The sequence below is a fragment of the Camarhynchus parvulus genome, chromosome Z, assembly GCF_901933205.1.
Source record: "Camarhynchus parvulus chromosome Z, STF_HiC, whole genome shotgun sequence".
Classification (NCBI taxonomy): domain Eukaryota; kingdom Metazoa; phylum Chordata; class Aves; order Passeriformes; family Thraupidae; genus Camarhynchus; species Camarhynchus parvulus.
In genome coordinates, this window is record NC_044601.1 from 16,868,769 (window position 1) to 16,894,001 (window position 25,233).

Consider the following 25,233-nt stretch of genomic DNA (forward strand, 5'->3'; position numbering starts at 1 on the left):
TACCTATGTCAGTATCCACTCGGTTCAAAGTAGAGAAGGGAAGCAGCAGTAATAAGTAGACAGGGAACACCAGGAGTCCTAAAAAAGCTACTCTGCCCAGACCACCACCTAAATACAGCTTGATTTTTAGGCCATTGCTAATTAACTTTATTATTATGCCTTCTCAAAACAGTAAGTAGGCACTTCCACACTTAAGGATTAGAAACAGATTTTTCAAATTTATACTCGACCCCTTATGCCATTCCTGCTGAGGTATCCTGATGTTAGTGCCAGTTCTTTCTTTGGAAAAGGCAATTTGCTGACAAAAATACCTCTGTTTCTTTATTATTACCATCAGTAGTAGAACTGCTATTATTTTTCTTTGTGAAACTAGATATACATACTACAGTACCAGACATATTTTACAGCATATTCCTTACTGGTCCCAGCAGAAGTAGGTTTTCTTTTCTGATCCGTATGTCACCTCTGCTCTGTCCATCCTAACAGCCTGATGTTTGTGCCTCTGCTAAATTATATTTTGCCTTTTTTCACAAATATTGAAAAGATCCTGTAACTATTAAAAGGGAAGTTGCTGCAGTCTCGCAAGAGATTACATGGTATTCCTCCACCCTATTTCTAAGGATGCCTGCAGATGTTAACAGCAATACAGCTGGCTGAAGGGACAGCAAGGAGGAGATGAACTTTATGAGAGGTGAGGTTTATACACCTTCCAATGCTAAGGGTCCTGCAGCTGAGAGCTATGCTGAGCACATCTGCTGTACAGCAAGCACTAAAAGTAGAAGAACCAAGAAGAATTTTGCCAATATTCTTTGTGGGTTTTTTGATCAATGATAGTCTTAAACACTGACACATATTCATCTTTTCCTAGAAATTATTTCTTTGCCCTGTCATCGGCTGCAAATTGCAGTAGCTTGAGTCATTGGCTAAGAGATCCCAATTTTCTTTCTTGAACATATGGCAGTTGGACATTTAAAGGAAACTGTCTGGAATGATTCATTATAAACAGAAGTTTATAATTTTCTCTAGAATGTAAATTACAAAAAACATTTTTACAGACACAAAGTAAATGCCTTGTTGTGTAGAGAAAGCAGAAGTACATTGTTTTCCCAGAAGCTCTGTTAAAACAAGCATTAGCGTCATCAGCCCATCCAACATCAATTCTGAGTGAAATACAATCATTATCTACCCCATTTTGAGCACTTTCACTACAGATGATGCTGTTTTTGAACACAGTCATGAGCACACCTTTATGAAACAAGTCCTCTTAACTGACGTCTGTAGTGCCCTTTATCTCATGTCTTGTCAGATATTTCTCAGAACACCTCAGATTAGACAGGATCCTTATAGAAAATGCTATACTAGGAGTTATAACAATAGCACTTCAAAGAAAAGACTGGTATTTGCTACATTTTTTTCAAAAATACATGTTAAGATCATTCTCTTTGCAGAAGAAACTAAACTAAGTATTCTCTATTTATGTGCTCCATAAAACTCCAAGTTCACAATCATACTGAATAATGGGCTAAATCTACTTCTGATTCAAACTTACCATGACTTTCAAAAGAAAATTACTACCACTGGCTTGTATTTACACCAGTTGAAATAAAGACAGCATTTAAGTACTTTTGGTAGATGAATACTTTTTCACAATGACCACTGTTAACAAACCCTACAGGCACTTGCAAAGCATATGCAGGTATATGCTTAATAAAAACCACTACACAGAAATAAGCTTGGTGTGTGTTTCTGGTTTTTTTTTTTAATGTATTTTTTTCTGTATTATATTTAGAAGGCATCAGTGTTTGACATTATTTCTTGAGAAAGGGAATGGGGAGACAGATATCTGTAACTGCTGTGAATGTCAGAAAAAGAACACAGAAACTGATCGGTCAAGAGGACTTCCACTGAATCTATTGAACAATTTGTTTGTGTTGCTTGTTTAATTCAGTAGTGAGTAACACCAGCTAAAATACATGGTAACTCATAGCTCTGGATATAATTTTACAAGACAAAGCTCATAAGGACCAAGACCTCAAAACAGAAAGCAAAACACACAGAAAAAGATATCTAATTCATATCCCAAAATCTGCACATCTCCACTTATTCTGCACTTCCCTAATGGCGTGCAAGAGAACAGGAAACCTATTAAGGACAATCTTGGATGTTTGTCTTTCAAACAGCCACACAGCTGTAAAAACTGCTGCTGTGCTTCCTTGAGATGATCCTAAATTTCACTGGGTGGTCTGAGCAGCACAGTGATGGACATGTCACTCTACCATGTAGCAGTGGGTGAATACAGAATGGGATTTAGTAAGGATGATCAGCATCTCTGCACTGTATTTGTGAAAACCAGGAACCTTCCACAGGTCTGCTCACAGCCAGAAAATTAAGCTGTCCCATGCAGTTTCAAGGCAGATGAAATCATCTGCCCTCCCACCCCCTGCAAAACAATATTTTCATTAAAAAATTACTTAAAACTAAACCATACCTGACCCTTCAGTCATGTTTCACTTCTGCTCTGACACTTTGAGCTCTTACCTGGTGCAGTTTTGTAAGACACAGTTCTGGTGGGCATGGGTGGTGCACTCTTTGTAACCGGGCTTGGTGCCATTTGCAAACCCTGCCGCTGCCTCTTCAGCTCCTCTTCTCGTTCCTGGGCAGCTCTGATCTCTTCTTCTATCATGGACAAAGTCCGCTGTTTCCTCGACCGTAACTTGAAAGGGCCCACAGTCACTTCAGGCTCCTGTGTGGCCAGGATGGAGGCAGTGCTCCGAAGCTCTGCTGCCTCTGAATACTTGCTGAAGTAGCTGACTTCATGCCTGTTTTCTTCCACAAGGAATGGCTGGCTGGCTGAGTACATGGGCGACTGCTGCAAACTCTTCCCTTCCCTGAGTCCTGAGTCTTCCTCTTTTGAAGTCTTTGGTATGGTGTCCCTTTTCTCTTGAACTGGTGAAGACACCTGGGGTGGCTCAAACGTTGGGTTCTGATGCTCCTTGGAGGCTGGAGCTGGCCTGGTGCTGGCTGGCTGCTCTTTGGCTGAGACCTCTTTCTCTGATGGGATCCCTTCTTCCCTCGGGTTTCCTTTCTCCACCTGCTCAGCTATGGCTTGTTGGATGGCGTTTTGAACCAGCAGGCCAGCGTGGTAGTCCAGCTGGTCGTCCATCAGCATGGAGTCTGCCAAGGCAGAGGAGGGCGAATCACAGCCTGGGTCACTGAAAGACTTGGAGATGCCTTCAGCCCTGCACTCTGCTGGAGTTTCAGCCTGCGGGGTCTGCGGCAGAGAGAAATCCGCTAGAGAGCTCTCCTGCAGGGCGCTCATGGTCTCATTGGAGGCACCGCTGTCACTTACGTTATCCATGCTGAAGTCATTGGAAAGGGTCTCCAAGACAGTGGTATCCTGAGACCTGACAGACAGGTCATCCAAACCGGAGTCAAGCTCCTCTGGCGGCGAAGAGGCACTGCCTGATTTTGGGAAGTGATCTAGAACTCCCTGTCCATCATCCTTCACCATTGTGAAGACCGCCCTTGCACTCATGAATTCTCCATCCTCTGCCCACAGTTTTGAGGTTGGTCCAGCTCTGGGGCTATCACTGCAAGGTAAGTCTCTTGCTGGGTCAGTTGTGGTATTCTGAGTGCTTTTGTCATCTTCTGAGCTACAGGAGACTTTCTGTGCTTTGACGACTGTGGCGTTGTTACCCTCAAGCTGTCCAGCTTGCCCGCACACTGAAACGGGTCTCGTCACGGATGACATCGGCCTGTCCACATATGGAGAATTGAGGCTTTTGTAGAAGGGTTTGACAGAGAACATTTTGGGTGTTACTGACCGCCTTGGTGGGGCCTGACCCTGAGATGGACCTGAATTCTCCATCAGCTGGAACTGCTTCCTGGCAGCCGAGAAGTCAATTTGCTCTGTGACAATATCTTCTTTCTTGATATTGACTGGCTCTGGGGATACAAAGGAGCAGCTGACCTGTTTGGGGGATGTTGGTGCTGTACCTTGCTGCTGCTGCTGCCTCTCCTTGCGCTCCTTGTACTTCTTGTGAGACTCCAGATGCTCTTCATCCAGCTGATCTTCCAGGGGCTTCTCCTGAGGAGGGTTCCACCATTTGGCAGCAATGTTGGGGTTCTTCTTGACAGCCTGGCTTTTAATGAGTTCCCTTCTTTCTTTTTCAAGTTCCATCATTTCCTCTGATGGTCTCACTTTGCGGACTCTGTATTTTTCCTTCTCTTCCTCATCTTCAAAGAGCTTTGAGGGCTTTTTCTCTTCGTGGAAGGCTCGCAGTTCAAACTTTGCCTCTTTCTTAAGGGTTGTAAGAGTTGTCTCTCCATCTTTAGAGGATCTTCTAGAACTGTTTGAAGAAGTGGGACTTCCTGGTACCTTCAGACTCTCCCTAGTGTCTTCTTTCAGACCACCCAAGGAATGGCCATTGGATTTCAGGTTCTCATCAGTTATATTAGCTTCACATGTCTCAATCTCCAAGGATACCTGCTTGTCTGCTACATTTTCTTCCCTTTCACTAGATACTGACTCTTTATTGACATTAGCAGATGCTCCTGAACCATCCATAACAGAGACTGCACTTGGTTCAGGAGAGGATGTCCCATTAAATGTATTGTCTGCAGCAGAATCGCAACAATTTGCCTCCAGCACTTCATCTAGGTATCTGATCTCTTTAGCAACTTCACTGTCCAGAGATTCATGCCTGTCCCTAAGCCCATTTCGGCTGGAAGCAGGTGAAAAGAAGTGGGTTGGATTGTCTGTGGGATGTGGTGAAGCCACCGTGGTGATGCTTTTATGTTCAGAAACTGGAACTTCAATTTCCATTTTCTCTTCCTTTGTAGCAAGCACAGTAGATGGCTCCAAGAAATTGGCACAGTTTTGGTCTCTGTTTTTTCTTAACCTGATGTCATCCTCAGGGATTCTGGAAGATTTCTAAAATAAAAGAGAGAAAAATTATGAAGTCTTAAAATATGAACACCTAATTTTTTGCAGAGCAAACACCATCTGGAAAACAAATCCTAGCACTTCTTAAAATTGAGATTAAAGCATTCCCTCGGAGCATGGGAAAGCAAGGCAAGCCATTAACACAAAAAGTAGGAAGTTACCTTACCATATGCTGGAAAAGGTACTAAAACAACAACAAACTTTCATTTAAGAATCTCCCACTTGCTTACCATTCTCACTTTGTCATTATTTCATGCCTGTGTCTTGGTCTGTGACTAGGAATAAACTTTGAATTTCTAAGTTAACAGTAACTCGGCAAATCAAAGATTTGCACATGCAGTACACAACACCAATCATCTTGGTACTCCAAAAATGCTTTCCACACCTAAAGGAAATCTCATCATGCTTCTACTGATGAAAAGTATTACTGCCTGTGCTTTACAGAAACAGATACTAATATGCTGAAAGAGATGGTGACTCACACCCAGTTAGGAAAAACGATGTGGCAATGGTAGGGAATGTTCAATTCTCAATGCTCAATCCTGGTCATCAAACATGGAGTAGAATTACAGGGTGCTGGAAAGACATGGGGTCTTCCTCCGTCCCACATGGAAACCTACACACAATTGCACTTGGGAGACAGGAAGCATCTGTAACTCCCATAGCATGAAGAACACCACAAAAAGCACGACAGGGACCACAGCCATGGTATTCTCTCTCCCACTTCTTTGATCTGTAGTGCAGATCTACGGGATTCATGGTTGTCCCTGATGTGTAGCCTCTGATCACAAGGAGGTTATTGACATAAATACTATTTATACTCATATATAAGCAAATTTTACTGGTCAAGCAGCCTAATGAACTTACTGAAGGAACTTCTGATTAAGTTGGTAACACATCAATTAACTACTCAATAATTCTGTACTGCTAAAAGGCAAAACCAATCCACAATACCAAAACCAAAGAGGGCATTTTAAACATGGTTCTTCAAAAAGCACTTGCTAACTTCCTAAATTATGAAAACCAAAAGTGATACATTATTCCCTTTGACTCAACTTTTAAAACAGAAAGGTGGTATCTGAGCTCTCTGTTCTGCTTTTCACATGTGTTTCTATATGTAAGGCGTTGACTTTGAAAGCAAATGGGATTGATCAAACCCCATGAACTCAGTGGCCACCAACAAGAGCACCGCTGTCTGGTAGTCACCCCTGCCTTGCTGTCCCTTATGCAGCATGCTATTAACACACACCACAGCAGAAGATGATGAACAAGAGCACAATGGCACTTACCAGTGACCTGAACAATCACATTGCTGCTGGATTTATACTGGCAGCCAAATGCATTTGACATACCTTAAGGAATTACAGTCAGTCACCCAGAAGAGCTCTTTCTAAAAACACTCTGAAAAGCTTTCTGTCTAATTACATAGTTGTACACAGTTGAAGACAATGCTGGCTTCAGCCATTAGATACTTTCTTCCTAACCGTGCTTAAACACTGGGAAAAAAAATCTTTAAAAACAAATAACTTGCTTTTGTCTACATATTTTACTTTACAAACTTCACACTGGTTTTACTTGCTTTACTTCTTCACTTTCTGTTGAACTTAGAAATATTCCAGCTGAAGTTCATAGCAGTTCTTTTCTTAAAGCATATTGTATTTTTTATCATTTAAATATCTAAATGTGGCCAGTTTCTTCTTTAGTCCCCTTTAGAATGATATATTCAAGAAATCAGATGCTCTGCAAAAAAATACAAAGTATAAAAATGCTTACTTTGTACAGTAGGCACAGATGGAATGAAAGAATCATAGATAAAGGCTTCTTTTAATATGAAAGGGTATTGCTCTTGATTTGCTGGCAGAGCTCCATGTACACAACAGGTACTCAGGTGACAGGATTTAAGACTGCAATACCTTTTTGATATTTGGCATTACATCTTCCCTGCTTGAGTTGCTGGTGCAAAAATGAGTATGGTGGCCCCTAGAGCAGTCTGTGCAAAGTCCAGGACTGACAGCTGTCCCCTTTCACACAAACCATGGGTATGAAATTATGCTCCCACTAATATTTGCTTATAATCTGATAGATCAAAGCCACTAGTGACATTGGTAGCTAACTACATCCTCTGCAGCTTCAAAACCTTATCCTGAATGGACAGAAAATCAGTTAATGAAGAAGATGTGCTCTCCTGCCCGTGAAATACATCTCCTTGCAGAGCTGAAGGAGCTCTTGCTCCTGTGCTTCTTGTACCTGCACACCGGAGCTGGAAATATACCTAATTGTTCCAGAGACTGCATTCACTAAAGCATGTCTGCTTCCACCACTGCTCTGTGTGAACCACTCCACTTCACATCACATTTGGATATTCAAGTTCGCTAAGAGAACCACAGGTGCAGTTTTTTGCCTAAACCTCTTATCAAGTAAGAGCCCACCCTCTCACGACAGCTGCAATCCATAACTCACAATTAAGGCACATGCATGTAACAGCCTAATCACGGCGTGCGCTTGTGACAGCATGTAATTCTGGAAGTGCATGTGTCTATGCAATTAGTGTGGGACATGTAATTATGTAGCAAAACAGACAATTATGCAGTAAAACCTACGAGAAAACACTGCTTCTTATTGGAGGAGCCTTTCTGGCTAGGACTCCACGCACGGCAGAGGAGCCAGTGAGGATTGCTAGGAGAGGAAAAAAAATACATTCAAAGGAACCACCCATTTATTTTCCTCAAAACATTCTGCCAGAAACTGGGGACAACTTTGTGAGGTTGTAGCAATGAAAATTATGCTGCAGACACTCCTGCAAGGAGCAGAAATAATCTACAGATGAATTACTTGAAGAAGAGAACTGATATAGCTATGGACAGAAGCAGATGGCAAAACAAAGCTTTTCAAGACAGTCCAGGCCACAGCACCTGCCCAGGTCAACTCAATGGGTGCAGGAAATGGCACATGTTGGGGTGAGCCACCATGGGGGGGAGGAGGTTTGGAGGAGGGGGGCAGTGGGATACACACAGACCCCCACGCCTCAGCTGTTTGGTGGAAGGAGGCAAGCTTTCCAGAGGGCTGCTTTTTCTCCTCCTTGATAAGCCTGCACCAGCAGCTTTGTATTTGCCACCTACAGGGAGAAGGCTTTTCAAAGCCTGCACCATTACAAAGATCTGTGAATGGGAAAAGGTCTGCATTCAAACCTAATTGTAGTCAGTCATAAGGCATTCACAGTGATGCCCTTAAACTACTCATCTAGACCCAGATTTTCCAGAAGTTGCTACTACATTTACACTGTCTCTGAATGTGTGTTCATTTCTGTCTAAGTCAAGATGCAACAGGGCAATTAGTGTCACTTCTACAACGCTGCTGCACTTTAGTAAACTGTAGTTATTAGCAGCTTAGAAAATTATTAGCATATTTTCTCTTTGGCTGAATTTTCATCTACAAAAGTGCAAGTGTTTGGGCAATCAGCTCTTTTAGAAGGAATAAAATGTGGGTGTGCTACTAGCAGGACCCAACAAACGTGCTGCCAGTGCCTTCCTTTGTTTGATGCAACAAAAAATGCCTACAGAAACAAGTGGGAGGAAATCCTTCTGAGTCAGATCAACATTCTTCTGAAGCATCAGTGGCAGTGGTGGGAAGGGAGAGGAAAGGATTAAACAACTAAGAAGTTTCAGGGTTTAAGCAAATCTGGAAGTTTCCTCATTGTGGGCTTTTACAATCACTCCAGTCAAGTTTCAAGATGGCTTTTGATGCTGTTGGTTCCTGGCTTTGTTAGCACTGTCAACCTTCCATTTCTTTGGCTTTCATATTCTTTTGTAGATGTCCTGTACTTCATTTGCTCCTCCTCCCCCTGCTTCAGCACTGAGCCAGTGTTTTGTTCAACCCTTTCCACTCTTCTCTTCAATCTGACTATCAGGCCCACCATACACCAAGCAGTTTTAGTAGTAAAACCTCATTTGCAGATGGTTTACTGGCTTATCCATACCATCCTTGCTGATCTCAGTCATCTTCTCCCTCTTCACCTACTGTCTTGGCCTGCCTCTCTGATTGTCTTATTTGCAATTAAGAAGGAAGCAAATGATGGATTTGTTAGGAGATTGACTCTGGCAAACCTTCAAGGGAGCAGCTGCTTTCATTCACCTCACCCTTTAGAAGAACACAGTCACCACCTGCATAACAGATGAAACCAATCCCAAACACTGCAAACACACAGAAGTCAGCTGAACCTCTGTGGTTCCAGACAGACACCCTGTCCAGAGATGAAACTCCTAGCTAGCAGAGGTATTGCCCCATGCTTGCTAGTGACAGGAAGTCTTTGCAGAACTCATTTTCTTTAGGACTTGAAGTGTTGCAGTTCATAATGAACCAGAAAAGGTAAAGCTGTAAAAGGTGATAGCATCTATCCCTCACAGCCCATGTTCCCTACCACACAACAGGTGCTCAGACAGGTGCCACCATCCAGGTGGGAATGGCAGCCCAAACCACTGTGACAGCTCCTGTCTCACAATGGCTCCTGCACTCCCTCCCTCCCTTCCTCAGCAGGGTCTCAGGGGGCAGCTGCCACCCCATCTAAGTCCAAAAATGTGGCGAACCTCCCTTGGCACTGGAGGAAGAAGAATGTGACAGTGGGAGCCTTTGCACAAAGCAGTCTAAAGAAATGGGCCAAACATCTGTGTTTTAGAAACTACCAATTTGAGTGAGCTAAGAGAAAGCAGTAGCAGGAAAAAAAAAAGTTCAAAAAGATCCTAGAAATGGAGGAGAGAAGGGGTGAAGATGATGATGTGGAACTCAAGGAAAAAAAGGATTTCTACTCACATTACTTACAGAAACTATACATTTTGATTTAAAAAAACCAAATCAAAACACAGAAAAATCCCAAATCCAAACCCAAAGTGTTGTCTTCTTGCTTCCATGCAAACAGGCCTTCCTTTTTCATACAGTATTTTATACTGACATCTAAAGGTTTTTTAACTACTAAGGGAAATGTTGCACAAAAAATTTAGAAGTTTTCTCTTAATAAAATAAAATTCAAGTTTCAGGAAAAAAAAAACCAATCCAACAAAACCCCTCAAATCCTGTTGCCAGATTTTGAATTTAAGACATGTCAGGCACATGCTGACACTACTTTGAATAGTTCCATTCACAATCCTACTTGCACCCAAAAAGCAAAACCTGGCCTGTTCCTCTCACAGTGCATTATACACTTCATTTCAGTGTCTTCAATACAAAGACCGGAACAATATCTTCTTTCTAAAATGTTTTAGTGTTGAGTGTCACAGTGACATTCTTTGCAAGCAGCTCTCCACGCTCTTCTGTGACTTTTCTGAGGCAGCCAGACAGTACAATATTTTCTTTGTGAAACGCTGGTTTGTCTCCTAAACACTTTAGAAAATCACAAGAGTACATTCAAATGCAACAAAAATCAATGCAACTTCGTATTGCCTCCTCCTAGGAACCAGTCAGGGGCTCTTTTGGACTACAGACAGTGATAAGTGATGTGGGGATACAGTGCCAAACAAAGTGCTTATTTTGAGAGCTTACTGTGTGACTTTTTTAGGTGGTTTTCCTATTTCCTTTCTTCATGTTTTAGCAGAGAAGTTGTGATTGCATTCATTGAGAAAACATGTGAAAGGCTTTGCAATATTCTTTTGGAAATGTCCATCTGAGTCACAGGCTTCAGCTTCCCCATGTGATACACTATAAAGCTCTTTTATCAAATCAAACTCCAATCTTCTTTTGCTGCTGTAATAAATTAAAGAGGGATAAAAATGGCCCAAGAATTATCACTACTTTAACGATAAACATATATTGTATGACAGGATATTTTTATGATGATGACACAGTCACTTGATACTGTATTTTTCCATATGTGCCTCTGTAGCTCCAGTATTTTTTGTGCCCTCAATAGCAAATAGGTGAATTTTTTTCCTGGGTAAGTCAGGATCCAAATTTGTAATTAACCTTAGTATTTCCTACTAATGCCAGGGTACATAAATTGAAGAGGTACTCTACTGGTAAGAAACCAGGTGATCTTGTACGCCAGTTATTTTCTCTTGATTCCTAAAAACACAGATCTGGTCCCTCCATGAAAAATTTTCAACTCTAATAACTAGATTTCAACCAGTGCTACAGCAGCAAGAAAATCAAGTATCTTCCTTCTTTAATGCTTGTGCAGCTGTTGTAAAAAAGCAACAATAAAATGCTGAGTTCTTTTTACAAAATATTTTAATTCAGCAAAGAACTGAAACGGCACAAAGCACCTACATGGATAACATGACTTATAAAGAAATTAATATTTAGGGACAAAATACTGCTAACTGCTGAGTGAAAAGAAATACCACCTCTGATAAAGAAAAAGCAATGCAGAGTTTATTAGAGCATGATGGTTACACAGCTGGTAGTATGGAAAGCAACATATATTCAAGTGGTGTAGACACAGATACTACTCTGTGTGGAGCTGGTTAGCTTTGCTATGAAAGCTCTGTTCAGTTTTACATAATCAAGATGGAAATCTGAAATTACAGGAAGCTCTGATTATACTCTCATAAAGAAAGTGCAGTACTGTTTGGTACTGCCACACTCCACATTCACACCACATTTTCAATCAGTTGCACATAGGGAGAACCAGGAGCTTGAAGAACCCAAGAGATCAGTAAATTGGCAATGATTTCAGGTACCAGAACCTGCAATCAAAAGGCCATTCTCCTGTTCTCTGCACTGTTGGCTTCTTGTAATATAGGTCAGCCTGAAAGTGCAGCTGAATTAGAGCAGTAAATGCGTGCAAAAGAATGCATTTCATCCAGAAAAATGTGGTTTTATCATCACTCTCATCAGTTCAAAGCACACTTCTGATGCTCCTTTCACCTGCAAAATTATTTCCACCTCAAATTAAAATGCACCAGTAGGTATTGTTATTTCTCATGTTATTTCTCACTCCGTTCCCTAGGACAGAAAGGACAGCACACTCTGTGTGCAGGCATGGGAAACAAACCAACGCCACTGAGGGACAGCACTGGACTCAAGGTCAATACAAACCACGTTAACGTGTTAGTCAAGCGCACCACCACAGATGGTTAGTACTTTTTAACTTTGTTACACATTTTTCCTAAGGCTTATTTTTCCATGGCTTGCGTCCAAAATCTGCTTTTGCTGAAACAAGATTGAATTCCAACAGCTGGGATACTTGATTTAAAGAGGTTGTGGTGCTAAGTCACTTAAATTGGTAAATACGATCTTGTGAAGCAGCCTCCAATGCTGCCTAAGGAAGCACAATCGTCTGCTGGAGAAATAAAGAGCATCCCTTCCAACTAACACATAAGGAACATGGCACAGTTAGAAAACTGCCCACACCTGGCAGGCAATTCAATTAATGATAAAATCCTTAAGGAACAGAAGGAGAATTTCTTCTTTACAACTGAAGGTCACAGATGAGGTCCTGTACCATTGCACTTACAGAGACCACTTGGCTAGGCTTCCCACTCAGCTGGTGCTGGTGGAGCTGAGCTAAGGGTTTGGCTGTTTAGTAGCACTCTCACACCCAGCCTCTGGTTTGATGTTAAATCAAAGAGGAGAAATCCCAGGTGAATAAGGAAAAAGAAATGTTCAGCTTAACAGAGAGCCTAATACTGATACTGAGTTCAGCAGAACATGACTTCTGAATGTATGCATGAAAAATCAGTTTCACAAAATGCTGCAGTTGAAATCTGCCCTGCACATGTCGAGGATGGAACAATTGCTCTGATAAAGCATGATCTAATCCCAGCAGGGAGGGGAAAGGACGCTAAACTAAGCCTTGCTCTTAATACTCTCTAACCCATCTAGATAATGTCAGCACAAGGAAAGAGTGACCTTTACGGTCGCTTGCACGAAAAAGAATAGAGATGGGGAAAATTCCTTAGTCTTTTCATTGGGGGCACAGGGCTCCTGTTCCATCTAAAGAATGAATCTACAACTCTCCTATGTAAATGACAGCGCTCGAGAAAAATACTGGCATGTTAATCATTTTGGTGAATAAGAAAGGGACCTCCTGAGGAAGGAATTTGGGTTAGGCAGGGGCAGGAGGAAGGCAGTAAACGGAGACAAAAGGCCATGCAGTTCACTTGCTCTCTGAACAGGTATTATGGTTGCTAGGAAAGCCTTCTTTAATATATATTAGGAACAGAGATAAACATGCCTTAAACAAACAAATAGGCTTTCTGAGATGTATCAGTATTAAAGTCTTCTGAGGATACAGTCTTTCAGCAGCTGGTACAATTTGGTAAATATTTCATAAATGGCAGCCTAACCTTCAATTTCTGAAAAAAGATACATGATCTCTATGCTGGAGTTCTTTGACCACTTACTTTCAAGGGCAATAGAGTAGGAATTGAATGCTTTAACTGGAACAACCACCTACAAACCTTTGCCAATAAAGACTAAGATTTTTCACGTTCAATTTTCTGTTTCACATGTTAACGGTTGGAGGTCATACTGCTTTTAACTATTTTCTAAAGCCTAATTAATACTTGCTGTACTTCTAAAAGGCATGGCTGTTCAATATCTATTGGAGTTTGACAAGATTGCTGCCACAGAGGCTCTGCTATACTAATGAAACAAATTCTGCTCAGAAATGTAAGGCCAAACATCTGTTTCTCTGACAGCTGAAGAAAGTTAAGAATTATCGTTGATGTTTTGTCTTTATCAGTAGGACTTGCTGGAGCTGCTCTCATCCATTAGATTAAGACTCATCACAGCAAAATCTCCTTAAATGAAGGTATGTCTACGTAACTATGCTTGGTGCAGTGTATCTCACTCAGCGGCAGTCTGCTCTGCCAGGAGCACAAAGCACAGGGCAATGTTTATTCACTGCAAGCAGTGAGTCTTGGGAAGGTTACAGTCTGAGGTCTCAAGCAGCCAGCAGGTTTAAGCACTCTGCAGGCTGCTTTCTTCCCAGTTTTTCAAGGAAATGGAATTGTTTTAAAGCCAGAGACCTTTAAAACACTCTATTGCGAGAGAGCATGTAGCTGCTTGAAAAGGTCCCTATGTAGAATTAGCTCTACCCAAAATGTATTTTAGGCTGCTACCTCCAGACCCAGGCAAAAGCCTGTAACTGGAACATTTTCTTAGAAAAAGAAAACTGAAAGCATATGAAAAAAGAGGATATCTAGCCTAGTACTAGCTCAAAAATCACATTATGTAAGTGAAGAGGGGGGAAACATGATGGTGTTCCAAGGATATAACTGAAGTCTGTGCCATTAGCTGCATTACACACACAAGTGGGAAGAGAAGCCACTTCCAACAAGAGCGGCACATCACCTCCCCTGCCTGAGTCATGCTCCCCACCGTGTCACCATGCCCACTGTCCATCAGGGAACTACCACACAAAAATGCCTTCACTCTCAGTCCCTTTTACCAGAAACAGACCATGGAGAAAACAGCAATTGGAGATTTTATACAAGAGCCAAAACTTTGAAACTCTAGTGGAGTGCAGTTCGCAGGGCTCTCCCTCTAAGGGCATGCATGTAATTTAATTTTCTGGACAGTGCATGTAAAAAAATCCCCCTTCAAAAATACCTATCAACAAAATGAAACTTGCTATCATTAAATGATGAATCCAGTATAGCCAGGATGTTTGACTTTGACCTGTCATTTCAGTGGACTTTGACACACCATTTCAACAAACATCCAGCAAATAAGTAATATTTAACAGTAAGTCAGACTACAGAGCCCATGAAACAGTTTTGCTAGTGAGAGGCCAAATGTGTACAGTCTGTAAAGAAGGAGGATGTTGCTAAATTCTCCACATGCCATTGCTGTCCCTAGGTTATAAATAGGACATACCATGTGAGTTTGGGGTTTTGAACAGTTAGCAACTTCATCTATGCTTTGCTCATAACAAAAACTACGCACTTCAGTCATCTCACTACTTCCTGCAGGAGAATGTATCATTGAAAGTGAGACTTGCACAGGCTGGTTTTTTAAAATTCCTTGTTTGGGGAAAGTAGTTGAGAAATCCCTGGGACATATCCTTTCATCACCTACCACTTCCTGTCCCTCTGCCCCTGCTTTCCTCCCCTCTTCCAAGCAAAAACTCATTACTCCTTCTCTTCCTGCTGAAAAGCACCTGATTAAAATGACCTACAGCACATCTGGACTATATTAGGAAATTATTTGATTAAGGCGTTCATTGCTTTCTCTTCGGGCACGTGGAGAATTAAGACAATGGTGGAGGAAAATGTTATTAACTGAACTGGCCATTCCAGCTCAAACTGCTCTGCTTTAAAATTCCTTCAGATTGCCAAGTCCCTCAGATGTGGGTTCTTTTTTACCTAATTACAGAAAATTAAAATGAACAGTGGTTAATTCATTTAATGTTAGCAAAATCCCTAAATACAACTAAACTGTCTTATTAATAGTTGCTGTATTTCTCAGACAATTTGCTATTTGATAGGAAATGCCTGCTTGGAGCTATTTTAAACAGTCATAAAAGGGCTCGACATTAAACAGCAAGCAGCACCTCACATTTCCGTATAAACACAAGTTTGACACATTCCAGATCAAACTGCTTTAGAGAGGGGGGAAGACCAGACCTTCTCAAAAGAGTATTTGTTTACTAGCATATCACACAAGCAGTAGCTTGGTTTTCAGTATTTTAACTGACTGTATGAGACTTCAGCTATGGAGTCTGACTACCTAAAAGCCAAAGCACAGGCTAGTAGGAGACAGCAAGTCATCTTGGCTTTCAGATGCTTTCCCCTAAAATACCCTTCCTCATTTCTCAGGAGTAAAAGAATGTGCTATCCTGGTGCATGCACAGAGATATCAACTAAGTGCCACAGCACACATCAAATGCCATTAAAACCCAGGAATGCTCTTGCTGCTAAATGTGACTGCTCACAGTACTATGCTTAATTTCCTCCAGTGTTAAACAATTAAAAGATGAAGCTGAACAGACACTCTGAAAGCATCTTTATGAACTGAAATTTGCTTTAGTGTCAAGAAGAGTAACACACTCAACTAGTGAGAAACATACCACTTCAGAGCAACTAAAAACTGAAGCCAGAAGACTTCGCAAGTGCTGTCTGAAGAATATGGACATCGAATGTGCTGGGTGGTTCTCCTAGTTATCACAAGCACAGGATATACAAAAGTATATTTTCTCCTGAGAATCAATATCCTCCTGTATTACGTCTAGTAGAAAGTTGCAAATTTCACTACTGCTCACAATGAACAAACCAGCTACAATTCAAAGAATTCCAAAAGTATCAAAGCGGAAAAATGCTACTTTAAATACACCTCCCAATATAGAAAGATAAAGATTAAATTTGATAGATAATGTGTGGCAGGTCAGAAAGCTTAGCTTGTCCTTTCTTTCTGCTTCTGTAAACTCTGAAGCAAACTCCAAACATGCTGTTTGCCATAAAGGCCTTAGCTTTTTTTGGCTTGTTAAATCAATTTCCTTCCCCAGCTCATTACCGTACTGTGATGTCACAGGCTAAGGGAGACCTGGTTAAAAAAAAAAAAAAAACAAACCCACAACTTCAGTGTATTCACACAAAGAGAGTCTTTTACAAGGGAAAATGCCAGCTCACACTTAGAGCATGACTTCACTTAAACTGTAATAGAGCCACCTCCTTAGAGATACTTTCAAAAGTACTGTGTTGGCAAGAGACCTCTTTTCAGGTAGCATAACCAGGAATTTACTGTTGTAGGTTTTTTGTGGGTAGGTTTGTTTGGGTTCTTTTCTTTTTTTCTTGGTTTTTGGGTTTTTTGTTGTTGTTGTTTTAGTTAGGTTTTTGGGAGGGGGTTTGTTGTTGCTGTTTTTGGTTTGGTTGTTGGTTTTTTGTTTTTTGTTTGTTTGGTTTTTTTTTTTTTTAATTTGGGTTTTGTTTTGGTTGTGGTTTTTTTTTTTGTTTGTGGGGGGGGGCAGGCTGGAAGGGGGCTGGTAGGGAGAGCCACAACTCAACAACACAGCATGTGGCTGGCTTAGTACTAAGAAACAGCAATTAAATGAAGGGCTGCTGTGAAAGACACAAGCTCCAAGGGGTAAGTAGCAGTAATTTTTACCTATCACAAAACAAAAAAAGGCTTGACTATATTCTTTCCACAGGAGTGGCTGAAATGTTAATGGAAGCACTTAGGCCACCTTTCGTAAGCAGTTTCAGAAGACTCAGGTCAGGGTAGAGGTGCACAGCTTGTACAGAAAGTACCAGCCATATGGAAAACAACTGGATACAAGGAATGTAAAAAAATCCTCAAAACACAAACAAAGAAACCCCCACCCAAATTTAGAAGGGTGAAGGAGAAAATAGGCAGAACTTTTTGAACAGCACCGTACCTGTTCATTACTGCTGCCTGCGGGCTAGTGACATTTGAGTACCCTTGGATTAAGTTTCCTGGAAGCTTGATAGTTTAAGGTAAAAACACGAGCTGTGCTGACCAGACATCCCCTGCAAAGGCCCTCAGGACTTTGGGTTAAAATGGCTTGAATTTAGGTTCACACATGATGCTAAAAATGACAGCTCAAGCAAATTTTACTCACTTGAGGAATTACACAAAACTTGCTTTCTTACTTCTAGGGCATCAGCAAAGGGAAGGCACAGCCATTCTTTACCAGCAACGATAAAAGTGACATTTTTGACAGGAGAACCCTTGAAGGCAGTGATAGCTCATTTCACCAGATGCTCCACAACCGGCCTGAGCCACATTAAATGAGGCATGTCAAGCCTCTACATTTTTAAAATGGGTAGTAAGAAACTCTTTGTCATCTGTTAAATATATCTATGAAAAGAGAATGTAAATAAGAGTCTCACCAGAAAGGAAAAAAACCCAAAAAAACCCCAAAACAACAAAAAATGGCACTCAACATCCCTGTCCTAAGCTAAGAGTGGCTTTGGTGAGCCTAAAGTGACAGGAAATATTGTGTGCCTTCATGTAACACTTCCCACACTGTCTGCACAGTAGAGGGATAGATATTTTAATGCACATTTACAGATTTTACAATGTTAGCTATTTTATTCCCTTGGATTGTCCCAGAATTTTACACTAAGAAGAGGGATAAGTGTCGTACAGAGAAATAAAATACTCTATTTAAATAAAGTGCAAACATTTAAAATGCAATTTCTGTAGCCGATTACTGATTAAATACGAAGTTTAGGTAACCTTGCCTCATCTGTGGTCACTGAAGGAGCAGAAGGTCACAAGATATTCATCTTCTGTACTCTCCCTGACACCAGGTGTCTAAAGCACCACAAGCCTGGGCGGTCACTGGAGGACAGAGCTGTAACTGGAGCACTCCCCAGGTGTGCAGGAGATGGAGCTCAAGACCCTTGTTTGATAGAGACTCATGGGAATTGTCCATTTGGCATGCAAATGCTCAGTTTTCACTGAACCCTAAAGGAGTTGCACTATGTAAGTTTTCTTTTTTTAAAATTATCTGTTTCTCATATCAACTAGTTTTGGAAAATATATTGGTATATTGCAAGAATGAATGAGCTAAATGGTAATGACATGTGTCCAGTAGAGCAGTGTAGCTTAGTAGCAAAGGCAGCAGACACACCCCGCTAAACCCTCTTCTGCTATACCTGGCCTCAGATAAACCAACAAGGCTTTTCCCCTCAGGAACTCAGACTCACCATTGCCATCAACTTAAACTAAGTTGGGGTTTCTCTTATTTTTTGTTGTTTGGGTTTTTTCCCCCTTAAAGCATCAGTCCCACCCAAAAGAACCCAAAGTTTATTTAAAAAAAAAAAATTGTAGAGTTCTTGGTTAAAACAAAAAATTTGAACAGAAACTTGAAACAACTGAACGATCAAGAAACAAGTAAGTATTAATAAACTAACTCAAAGTGGTCCAAGAATACTTTAAATTATTCCTTTTAACTTCAGAACGATTTTTTTTAACTTCCTGAAGTGCAAAGACTCTTGACATATCTGAATTTTTAACCAACTCTTCTGCATGACTACAAGCAGTATACCTCTGGGTCCCTTACATCATGCCATACTGAAATGAAGTAAGTCTGCAAAGATTGAAATGTTTTTCTCTCCTGAAGATTCTGTATTGGTATCAGAGATGCACTGAATAATCAGCCATTATTATCTTCTAGAGACATCAAGGGCAAGATTATAAAAGGCAGAGCGCTGGCCTCAGTTATCTGGGAGAAAAAGGACTCCTACAAAGTGATTTACCTGCTTCAGACCCTAATCTTCCAAATTTGCAGCATAAATGCACACTATATCCAGGGATTATGGGCTTCATGTCTAAATCTGTGTGCATGTAATGTAAGGGTAAGCAGGCAACTCCTATTTTTTTTTCCTGCAGATCTGAGGATCCTCAGGCCTGCAGCACATGGAATCCTGGTGCTGAATGGCTACAAGACTGCTCTGTGCATGCCAAGAAGCCACCAGTGAAGGCAGGTGAGGTTTGTAAAGCAAGAGCTCAACCAGTAGAAAAAAATTATGTGGGTGGCACCATGTTCTCTGCCAAGGCCTTCACTTTGGGAGGCTTCTTTAAGGTGAAACAGCCCTCCTCAGTGAACCTTCACAGTACGTGATGAGGCACCGAGTGTAGGGCACAGCCTATACTATGTTTCTGGGAGAGGTCATCCCAGATTTCAGCAGGAGTTTTCAACTTATGGTTTTGGTTCAACACAAATTCTTTAAAAATGTGGCAGAACCAGTGATCTGCAGTGTTGCATCTCCTGATTAAGAAGTAACAAAAGTACAGCATTCACAATCCCTTTCAGCTACCTCAGGCCACAGATGCTTATCAGCCCAAACACCTTCCCACACTGGAGGTAACTGCATGACTCGAACCGCAAGGGTCATTGCTACAACCTTGTAAACAGCTAACTCTGCTCTTTTAACATATGGGAAAAGGGAGAAAAAGAAAAAAGCGGGGAAAAAAAAAGGGGTGGGGGGAGGGGAGGGAAAAAAACAAGTGTTCCTCTTTATGGAAAGCATACACAAGCTTAACATAAACCAAACAAATCCTCTTGTGCATCCCTTTCCTGTTCAGAGAGTAAACACCCTACCTCACTTTCTGAGTCTGTTGGACTAGCACAGCATCCTTACATGACTATTAAATACAAGATGTGCAATTGCAGAAGAAAAAACAAGTATCAGAACTCTTCCCTTACCTCCTTCTGTATCAACATACCTCACTGGAGGAAGTGCTATTCCTCTCCTCTGTGTGACAACAAAGCTGCCTGCATGTGAGGGAAGGTCTGATGGGCCCAGAGCCATCATATCTGCACATTATTTTTAAACTATAATCTCCACACACATCTCTGTCTAGGAACGTAAAATGAAGAGTGTCCCAGAAGCCTGTCTACTTGAAGCAAAACTGGCGCTTAAGCCTGCAACTGCTAGAATTCACTAAACATTTTAATGATCTCCTTCTCATTTTTAATACTTCCTCTAGAAATCTACCCTTACCAAACCAGTGGAGGATTAATTATGGGTGATGAACATCTGAGGGCATCCTGTGCAAGGGACCAGAGTAAAATAATAAAGACATAGGGCATTTGGTAAGGCTTTTAATGTCAGCCTGCCACTCGCTGATTTGGTGCTTTTTCACTTTTAAATGAATTGCTCTATTCCCCAGACTTCTCTCCAGGTAAAACACTTCAGACCTCACTGCATGGTTCCAGCACGGTGAAGAGATGCCGGGAGCACATCTCATGAGAGGGAAGGCAGTTTCCTGAGCAGGTGCCCAGCAGATGCCAGTCGGAGCATGCTTGCTCACAAGCTAATTTTCAATCTTCGGCAGAGACAGCTCATAACAGCAAGGGAAGGCAACTTGACAGAATTCCTTTTTGCAACAAAAACTTTTAAAAAATAAATAGTTTTCTTGGATCTTTCCTTGCATCATGTAAGGGACTATTTGAAAACAAGCAATTACAAAGAATTTAATCTGGTGAGCAATCTTAATTGTTCTTCCTCCTCCTTCCAAGGAAATCGCACACTTTAAACCCAAAGCCCAGTTTTATTTATTTTATGAGTACAAATTGGCTCTGTCAGTTCAATTTCCCCTGGTGCTGTAACCAGGCCTCCTGTTTTTACAAAGAATAACAGTATGAGACAACCAGTGTGAGACAGAAATAAAACCAGTTTCTGAGATACGTGGTATGAACAACACGCTCACTGCTCAAACCTCTCCCTTCCAGAGAGTACCCCCCCACCTGAAACTCACATTTCAGATAAAGTCTTCGCTGCTGCTGTAGCAGCAGGAGAATAACTGTTCAGCATGAATTACCCAAGGATGGCCACCAAAATAAATTCCAATAGGAAATTGTCACATTAAACCTTGATGGGGGAGCAGAGGGCTCTTACATTTCACTAGTGCTTTGCATTTTGCAGTGAGGAGGTGCAATGCAGTTGCTTTTTGCTGCTCCCTTTCACAGGGGAAAGGGTCCAGTGCCAGGCTCTGATGCTGCTTACTGTCAGGGCCATGTCCTCTTATGACAGAAAAAGACTACAGCTTCTTTGGGAAAAAAATGCTCACACTGGCAGTGTGTACTTGTACTAATGTGAATGTCTACTCACACTGGCTGCTGGGTTAGGTAACATAAGCAGGAAACCTTTAACCCTGGTGAAAACTAAGAGTTTGTGTTCAGCCCAACCCAAAGAATACCTGGAGGCTCTCTCTCCATGCCATTTGGATTGAAATTTATTTCCAATGCTAAAACTGGTCTTCATTCATATTTCTATGCTGAACAGGTAACACTTAAATGATGTGTTCACACTTGACTGCTCTGGAAACTGGGGCTTTGGGGGCATTCTTCATTCAGAAGAAAAGTGGCACATGGCATGTTTACTGCGCCCAGCACAGCAAACATAAAATACCTTGTCAAAATTACCAGGGATGGAGCAATAAATGCCAATCAGCTGAGAATGCTATGTGTCATGAAAAGATGAGGGCAGGAAAAACAAGTAAGAAAGATCACACAGCATCCCACTTCTTTTCCTCAGATACTGACAATATTTAAGGAGCTATTAATCTCCTTACCTGCTCTTTCACACAAACAAGGAATCTAAAATGAAAAATTACTTAAGTTTGCTGCAAGCCCCTTAGAAGGCGAAAGACTTCCTCTCGTCTCTTCTCCACTTTTTCAGTACCTCTCAAAAGCACTGTCTTACCCACAGGCTTTTGTTGTGGGTACAGAAGTGGGTGAAAATTCCACAACCTGTGACATCATGCGCCAATACCCCGTGTGATTCCTGTAGCCATGTACCACAGTCACTTCACAGTAAACTCTTCACTCTTCTGAGGTTTAAAAGTCTAAAGCTGATTTAAGCATCTCTCACTGGAGGGGTATCCAAGCAGACGAGTGCCTCCTTAGTCTTCAAGGGGAGATAACCCAAGCTGGCCTGACTACACTCACAGTAGGAGTAGGAAGCCAGGCTGCACTTCTGAAAGCCATCTTTAGCTGCTCCATGCTCCATGTGGGGACACAAAAGAGTAACTGAGCAATCCTCTATCAGCTGCCTGATGGCAATGGTCCTGTGCAGGCTCTTGCCTCTCCCTAAACACAGGAGGCTTCCTCTGGAATGATTTTAAATGTTGTTAGCACTTCAGATGACCTGTCATCCCACATGGTGAGCCTGTTTCTCAGGCAAACACAAAAGACAAGAAAAAATACCCAAAACCAAACCAGTCCACAACCACCCCAGTTAAAACAAGCAATTTATTGTGGTAGCAAGGAACCTGTGCACAGTGTTTGTTTTGATTTGTTTAGATAAGGTGGCTGGAAACAAAGATCCTCAGGAATTTTGAAAAAGCTGATAGAAAAATGTTTGTTTTAAAATAGAACAAAGTGTTTAGGTAACTCCCAGACTCCTAGTCTTGCAAGATGGAGTTATGCTAGTTAATTTCTATTAATTCAGCCAAAATCTAAAGCTTTTTGACTCTGGTGCTGTCTTGAAAAGTTACATGTCCTGCACTGGCAAAAGGGAGTAATGTTCAGAGTTATGGGAAGCATAATTTCTTTAATGTAGTCAAACTTTCTCCTATATGGTGTTCTTCCAGATGCAGAGCTGCTGTAGCTTTGAACAGACACAGTACTTTTAACTAAACACATAGATAGAAAATTTGAGAGATCTCAACAGTCTGGAAAAAACCCAGACACTTATTTGCAACAACAGCACACACTGCTATCTGCCATCTACCTAAAGGAGACCAGTAAGAAGTACAGGACAGCTTATCAACATAAATTGATTACGACCAGTCTATTACAAACCAAGATTAACACTACAAAATGTCAAACATCCCCAAGCTTAGAAAATATATGTGTATTTCAAGTTGCATTTAATGCTTCTTTTGCTGTAATTACCCAGCTGTAATTTCCTCTACACTTAATATTGGCAAATTGGTCAAAACACACCCAATTTTATTCTACAACAATTCATTGGTTTCATTAATAGGGTAGCTTTTTTTGTTTTTTTAATAGGGTAGCTCTCTTTATGTCACAACAACAGTAGCAGCAATAAAATTCCTTCATGTCACAGAAAAGACCCTCCAATTTTTTTTCCCATGATTTCCTCTCTCTCATCCCAAACCCTGAACTTCCTGCCCTTTACCATCATCCAGCACCAGCAGAATGTTCAGAGGGAATCCTGCATAGCACCACGACAATGCTGACTGGCCAACTGATGTTAAGTCTCTCCTGTGACAGGCAAAAACTTCTGAGGCTAAACTTCGCCAGAGCTCTGCGTTTTCCTTGAAGAACTGCTGAACACAGCTTAGGAGGTGCAGGCAGGCTATTTCTGGTCTGAAAACACAGCTTAAGCTCATTACATAAAAACCTTCAAGAAATCCACATTCTTGCTTTCCTATGACTCCAGAAGGATGTGAAAAGGCAAACACAAGGAAGATGTCTACTGGTCACAGCTTAAGGCTTAGACATACATCTGTTGCCAGCACAGAATTATGCCATCCAGTAGGACTTCACACAAACGAAGATAAGAAACTGTGATGCTTAATCAAATGAGCAACAACATTTCAGGAGATGTTAAGGCATCTTTAACTACAAGACAAACACAAGCATGCATTTCTTGATTACAGTGATTTTCTAGCATTTAGAGGAAATTACTTAAATTTTTCTAGTAGTGGGTTACTGATAAGCTTGTGTCAAGGCACTGTCTTATCTTCCAAGTCATTATAAATTTCCTCTACTGCTCCCTGCTATAAAACTAAGCTTCACTGAATTGATGGCAATGGGCAAAGAATTGTAGATACAATTGCAACATAATATCCTACATAAATTCAGTATTAAAACCTAGCTTAGTCTTCAAGAAAATAATTGAAGAATTAATAATAATTTATTTCTCTCTCAGCAAGTGGAATGCACTACAACCACATGAATTCCCCTGAAATTTAGGATCCCCCTGAAATTTCACTGCTTTTTGAGACACAACATTAAACTATAAAGCTAAATAGGAGAGAACAGGAATGAGCTTGCTGACAGTAAATGCCCTGAAACAAGCACCATGTCCCACTATAAGCATATTCCTCCTGATGTAATAATATTTTCTTATTTTAAAAAATGCCAGGTTGGAAACATCTGAACCATCTTTCACATTTTGGAAGGGGAGGTGAAGAAGAATGCTGAAGGAGATTTACCACAGTGAGGCAGAAAGCCCTCATAAATACAGGACATTCCCAAGAAGCACAACTTGTCCTAGGACAACACAGATGCTCAAATTCACAAAAATGGAAGAAAAGGTAAGGCACTCTGAAAGTCAAAACATGTGCATACAGGTTTGCACATACCTAATCCTGAAGTTTGTCTGAGACTGTGAAACTCATGGGCACTTAATAGGAAATATCAATCTGAATAACAGATGTATAACACCAAAACCTTGTTAAAGAGAGGGCTACAGGTCTTTTACTTGTGTGATAACTGATTAATTAATAGAATATGTGGAAGAGCCTCTTTTTATTGACAAGAATGTTAGAAGATTTCTTAATGAAATTATTTTAATATTTTAAAAATTATCTTCCTGCAAATTTATTTCTCCTCATTTAAGAACTGATGGTGCAGAGTTCTCTGTAAATCTGTATTCTTGTGTGAAACAGAGAGGCTTTTGGACTGCTGCTGATAGCCTACTGGGCAGTGTTGCCATATTTGTCAGTTTCTTGTCATTAGAACTTCAACATATGAATTAGGCACCATACACAGACAATGCAAATTGTCAAGTATTGACAGATCTCAAATCTTACTATACAAATACGGTGCTACTGGTTGATAGTTTACTAATCCCAGAATTATCTGGGGTGACTTTTTTTTTCAGGGTTGATTTTCCTTCATACTACGACTT

The 25,233-nt window shown here is 41.0% G+C and overlaps 1 protein-coding gene across 6 annotated transcripts in view; it reads right to left on the reverse strand.

The window, feature by feature from the left end:
- Positions 1-25,233, reverse strand: part of PALM2AKAP2 (PALM2 and AKAP2 fusion) — a 270,694-nt gene that overhangs the window by 16,847 nt on the left and 228,614 nt on the right. For all 6 annotated transcript variants that reach the window (XM_030969381.1, XM_030969380.1, XM_030969383.1 and 3 more), the window contains one exon: positions 2,539-4,933. In XM_030969381.1, the coding sequence (XP_030825241.1) occupies positions 2,539-4,933 (2,395 nt within the window). The remainder of the gene's footprint in view (positions 1-2,538; positions 4,934-25,233) is intronic.